The following is a 6,095-nucleotide window of genomic DNA, read 5'->3' as shown; positions in this document are numbered from 1 at the left end:
TCATTGAAATTCATTTTACTCATTTTATTGATTTTCATTGAAATTCATTTACTCATTTTATTGATTTTCATTGAAATTCATTTTACTCATTTTATTTGTATATAATGTATTTTTTTTCACAAATTTTGATATTAGTGATAAAAAATATCACTATCTTAACTGATATAATATTTGTAAAAAAAAAAGAATATGAATGTTGAAAATCAAAACAATAAATAAACATGATAAAATTAAATTAAAAATTTATAAAAATTTGATTTTTGTTACAAATGATAATTATCCAAAAAGGTTAAATATAAAAAACTTTAACATATTTTTATGTTAAAATTAATTTAGTTGTTTAATTTGCAGAAAAAGATTGATTTGATTATTATATGTTATCATTGGAACCCAAAAAATAAAATAAATATATGTAAATTAAGTCTTCAATATATCAAAAAAATTCAATAACAACAATAAAAATATGATTATTACTAATTTGTAACGATGATATTTCACTTTATCTCGAAAATATTTAAGATTAAAAAAGAGAGAAAATGAAGAAATCACTTCATCACCAGCTCCACGTAATGTTGTTTCGGCTGTTTTCATTACTGCAACTTTTAATTTTTCACCACTATTTTTCAAATTTCTCCCAACCGTGCTAAAGACATCTTTTGATTGTTCAACAAAGTTTTGTGCATCATCAAGCTTTTTCCCAAGTTCTGAAAAAAAAATTGGTAAATTATTAAATCGAAATCAAATTTGACTAAATTTGATTAAATAAGTTGGACTAATTAAATTGAATTAAGTTAAATAATTTAATACAAATACAACATTCTAAATTAAACATATTAAATTTAATTAGAGGAAAAAATCGAATATTCTACTACGAGATGAATTAATTAAACTCAGTTATGGCATGGTTAACGTTTGTTAGGTAATCAATACCTTATAAAAATCCATCTTATAGTAAATGAATTATCGAATAATCTTTGCATTATCTAATATTACTTTATTTGAAATAATTTTTTTCAATAAAAGATTATGTTAAAAAAAAAAGAAAAAATCATCATATCCACTTTTTATTTTTTTTAACTTTTTGTATAAATATATTAAAACTTAATCGTTCAATCATTTTGACTGATAAATAAATGACATTTTCAATTATAAATAACGTAGGCTTTACTTTTTTTTTTCAGAAATTGTCGCATATATTTTACAAATTTTGGTTTAAATAATTTTTTCTTTCTTTTTGTATCTATGCGCATTTATTCATTTAAATTTAGAAAAGTTATTATTATTTTAATGACACAATCAAGTATAGTTACGAATACAACAATAATGACAATAGAGAAAAGGAATTATTTAAATATGGGTAATATTATTTGCTTACATTCAATAAAATTTTATACATTTAAATTTCCTCTTTCAATTTTAATAATGCAACTTAAATAGAAATAATTATCAATGTTTCTTTATTGAAAATATTAGACTTTTCTTTTTTAGATTTAAATTTTATCCCAATTTTATCCTTATTTAAATTTATTTCATTTTATTTAAATGCGAAATTCTATGACCAGTAAAACAACACACATGTATATGTAAAGGATTCATTAGTGATTTGTATTTATCAAATTAGATCATGATTGAACTTTAAAAATCATTCTAATTTTTCCTGTATGACAAGAATGCTATCATTGTTCACAGAATTGTTATGTGCTCATTGCTTAGTAATGTGTGCTAACAAAGAGCGCTTAATCAATTTGCGCTAACAAAGAGCGCCAAATATAAAATCATGCATATAGGAAGATAATATTTTTTCTTCTTTTCTCAAAATTGTGTTTTTTCTCAAGATTGTATGTTTTTGGGAAATTATTTTATGATAACATTTTTAGGACGTATCTTCACTTATTAATTTGCATATTTTAATTCTCAGTGATTATGTAACGCTAACATTGTTTTTTTTTTTTTTATCTAATAATTTAATTATATAAGTATGGCTAGAGGTGAAGAAATTGTTGTTGGGAAGATGATGTTAACTTTGGTGTTAGTTCAATTATGTAAGTTTGAGATGAAGGTAGGGAAACTGATGTTACGAAGGTAGTGTTAACTTTGGTGTTAGTATAGTTATATAAGTTTGAGGTAGAGGTAAAGAAGCTAATGTTAGGAAGTTGGTATTAACTCTCGTGTCAACTTTGAGTGTTACATTGCGCAAACTTCCGGAAAAATAAAACTTCCATTTTAAACTTTGCTTTTTCATTGTTACAAAAAAAAAGTTAGCATCTCATGAACTGATAGAGTTAAAAGTGCAAATATATTTGTTGAGCAAATTTTTTCGAGCATTCTTTTTTCTTTTTTTTTAAACTTTAAAAGTGGTTTTAATTTTTTGAATTATTATAATATCTTATCAATTGCAATAAAGGGAGTGAGACTGAATTATAGTTGTAAAATGATTAGGAAGAAAAACAAAATATTCCTCAAGAAAATTTATTATACATTGAAATTTGCATAATCATATAACACAATGGCTACTGCTTTTTTTTTTTTAGAATAATTAAAAATGAGAATTTAACGGACCATCTAAAAAGTCATTAGCCTTTTCGCCAATTTTTTGCTGCGTTTGCTGAAAGAACTGTTTCATACTTTCTGTCCATTCATTGGTCAAAAATGATATCGCATTCGTACCAGCAATCAATGTTATTAATATAATGACCGCTAAACGCATATCTGAAATTGATTAATTTTTTTTCTTTGTAAAATTAAGTCAAATATTAAAATTAATTCTCAGAATTATTCAATTATTCCATTTTCTATCATTCACATTAATTTATACCAAATATGGGATATGAATGTACATGCCAGCGGTCAAATTATTTCAAAATCTTATCATTATTAAAGAATAATGTTAAATTAATGAATATAAAAACCGGATTCAATTTTGAGTACACTATCAATCATTCAATTCTTTAGGCCTTCAACAGAAAACACATTCATAACGGTTTTATTAGCCGGAAGACTCGAAGTAAAATAATCCTAATGTGATAGACAATTCGTTGATATTATGAATTGATGAAAATTTGCTTACCGTAATAAATGATGATGCACAATCATATGATGCCTTTAGTTGCAATAAAAATTAGACAGTGAAATTTTTAAGTGATATGGCAATAGTTGACACATTAATGATAGTGAATTGAACCATTCATTAACATTGTCATTTTTTTTTTCTTTTGTGTGTGTGTGTGTTTCTATTCAGGCGGAATATCGACACTTCAGATATTTCAATACGCTGGAAAAAATCTTTAAGTAAATAAAATTTTTAAAGCAAACAATTAATTTGACCATTTATAATCGTAGCTTATTTCACCGTTCAATATTTTAAAACTAAATATTTGACAGTTAATGTAAGGATTATTTGTTAATTGTTAGTCAATTAGCAAATAATAGTTACAAGGATTATTTAAAAAAGAAAAGAAAAGTAAACTTAAAGTATAAGTGCTTAAAAAAGAGAGAACTTGAAATTATTTAGACGAAACTAGAAAGAACAAAAAAAGCACTTACACATTTTTTGTTACTCCAGGAGTGATTATTCCTGGAATTTTCTGAAGCTCTTTTGTGTCGCAGTAAGTTCTTTGAAACTTTTAAGCAATAAATTTTGAATTAGAATAGATAAAGTTAAATAAAGTCATTATTTATTAGAAATCAGGACAAGTTCAGCTAGACCAGAATTCCGGAAAAGTGATAGATGTATATCGCTAAAAGTAGCCATCAAATAAGAAATTGTCAAGAATCATTTCGTTTAATTTACTAATTGGTTGAACGATTGATATTTTAGATTATTTTATCTGTGCTCATGAGTTAAAATGAATTCATGATGTCCGAATTAATTTCCGGAATGTATTAATCTATTCTATTCTATTCTTCTATTAAATATTCAATTTGAATTTCCTAGAAATATAACCTTATATTTATCTCAAACGTTGGGATATGTGTGATACATTTCATATAAATGCTAAAAGAGAATGAAATTGCCAGAAAAAGCGAATGAATTGTATAAAAAGTAGAAAATATAAAGTTAAAATTTATCACTTCAACAATACGATAATCATTTTTTTAAATATTTAATGTTTATTTTTGAAAAATTTAACTTTCGTTACATGAAATTTTTACTTTCGGAAAATGTTCCTTAAAATTAAAATTTAATAGTTTGATCATTTTCATCTTGAAAATGTCATCAAAAGGACAGAAAGCTGACAGAAATTTATTAGTAATCAAGTTTTGTGTCATTCTCGAGATTATATCAAAAAGTGTTGTTAAACTTTAATATCTGCTGATGATTCATTGAAAGTAAAAAGTGTTTAGGGAAGTTTTTTTTTAATGTAGTTTGATATTTGTCATATAATTTTAGTATGTTTTTAAATTGATTCCAATAATTGACTCCAACAACAGAAAATTAGAATGTCTGTAATGGCATCACAGCATTATACTTAATTATAAATCTTGTCTGAATAATTGTGTAAATTGAAAAAATCAAATAATTTTTTTTTTATGAAAATGTAGAAAGTGAAATAGAAAAGTAAATGAGGAGTGTTTGGTTGAGGAATCTTTGTTTACTCTAATTAGATAGCTATTTTCATTTATTAATTGAATAAGGATCAAGTATTTAATTACTTGACCTTTCCTCCCGTTTAATTGAATAAGGTAGTGAAGGAGATAAGTGAATAAAATAAATAAGCAAATTATGGGCAAACAAATAAATCAATCAATTAATTAGGGAGATAGGTGGATGAATTAATTATAAAGTTAAGGAAGACCAAAGAGAAAAGATTTTTGCATAGAAGAGATACGGTAATGTTTAATCATTTGAGAAAGCGAAACATTAAGAAAGGAAAGATCAGATTCATAGATTTTTAGAAAGAGCATTACTTCAGATATTAAGTAATGAAATGACCGCATTTCCGATGGTAGCTAGCTAACAATAAACGAAAGTCAAATCAGACAGAAGAGGAGGGGAAGGTAGAATTAGTGATGACAAAGATGGAAATGATGAAGATAACAGTGATGATGGTGATGATTTTGATGACAATGGTGAAAATAACAGTGGTGGTGATGATGAAAATTACGATAACAGTGAAGGTAATGAATTTGATGACAATGATGATAATAACAATGATGATGATGATAAAGGTGAAGATGAAAATGATTAAGATAATAATGATTTTGATGACAGCAATGATGGTGATGATAACGATGACAGTTACAATGTTAGCGGTAACAATTAATGGTGGTGATAACGCAGTGACGATGGTAATGTTGATGCTGTTGGCAATCATGAAACTGATAATGTCGTCATTGATAATGATAATAGCTGTTATGATAGCAATAATAATAACGATGATAATGATAATATTTAATGGTACTATCAACAACTGTAAAGTTACAACTCTTTAAACACCTCTTTAAATATATTTTAATGTTGTATATTTATTCCATCATTCTTCTTTTTAATTTAAAATTTTCTTATCATTACTTTGGTTTTTTTTAACAAATTTAAGAACAGATAGTATTTTAAAATTGGATATGACAACAGTGTGGAAATATAAGAGAACGAATAACATAGATATGTTAATAGATAGGCTAATTGTTATGTCAACGATAAAAAGTAAACTTTGGGAAGTTTCAGTTCTGTATAATGCATTAAATATCAGAAAAAAAACAAACAAACTCATGAATAATTCCACTTTTAATTACTGTGTACTTAAAAATAAAATTATTAATTGATTTTTTTTTTTGAATTTTACCTAATCTAATATAAAATTAAATAAAAACTAACAGGAAATAAATTTTTTACCTAAAATTGATTGACAAACAATATGTGAAGTAGGAAAAAAGGGGAAAAAAAACTAGCAAATATTTAGACAACCAAAACTAAAACTTGACATTTTTTTTTGTAAAATCTAACAATCTAACATTTTTTTTTCAAATGCATAGTTTCAATTTCCGCCTAGCAAGAAACAAAAGAATTGAAATAGCAAAAATGTTATATAAGTATAATAGATGTGAAAAAAAAAATTTAACCTGTCACTTTTTTTTATTGTCATCAATTTTTTTTT

The 6,095-nt window shown here is 24.7% G+C and overlaps 1 protein-coding gene across 1 annotated transcript; it reads right to left on the bottom strand.

Annotated features, from left to right (window-relative positions):
• Positions 1–549: 549 nt before the first annotated feature.
• On the bottom strand, positions 550–2,707 carry LOAG_11817 (hypothetical protein; the record flags this gene model as incomplete). The annotated part of the gene is made up of 2 exons (XM_003147334.1): positions 550–704; positions 2,560–2,707. Coding segments are annotated over 2 exons (303 nt in total), but the record flags the coding sequence as incomplete, so codon positions are not given.
• Positions 2,708–6,095: the final 3,388 nt, after the last annotated feature.

This window comes from Loa loa (assembly GCF_000183805.2).
Source record: "Loa loa unplaced genomic scaffold supercont3.142, whole genome shotgun sequence".
In the NCBI taxonomy this organism is placed as follows: Eukaryota; Metazoa; Nematoda; class Chromadorea; order Rhabditida; family Onchocercidae; genus Loa; species Loa loa.
The sequence above is the reverse complement of the archived record's forward strand: the minus strand, read 5'-3'. Positions and strand labels throughout refer to the sequence as shown.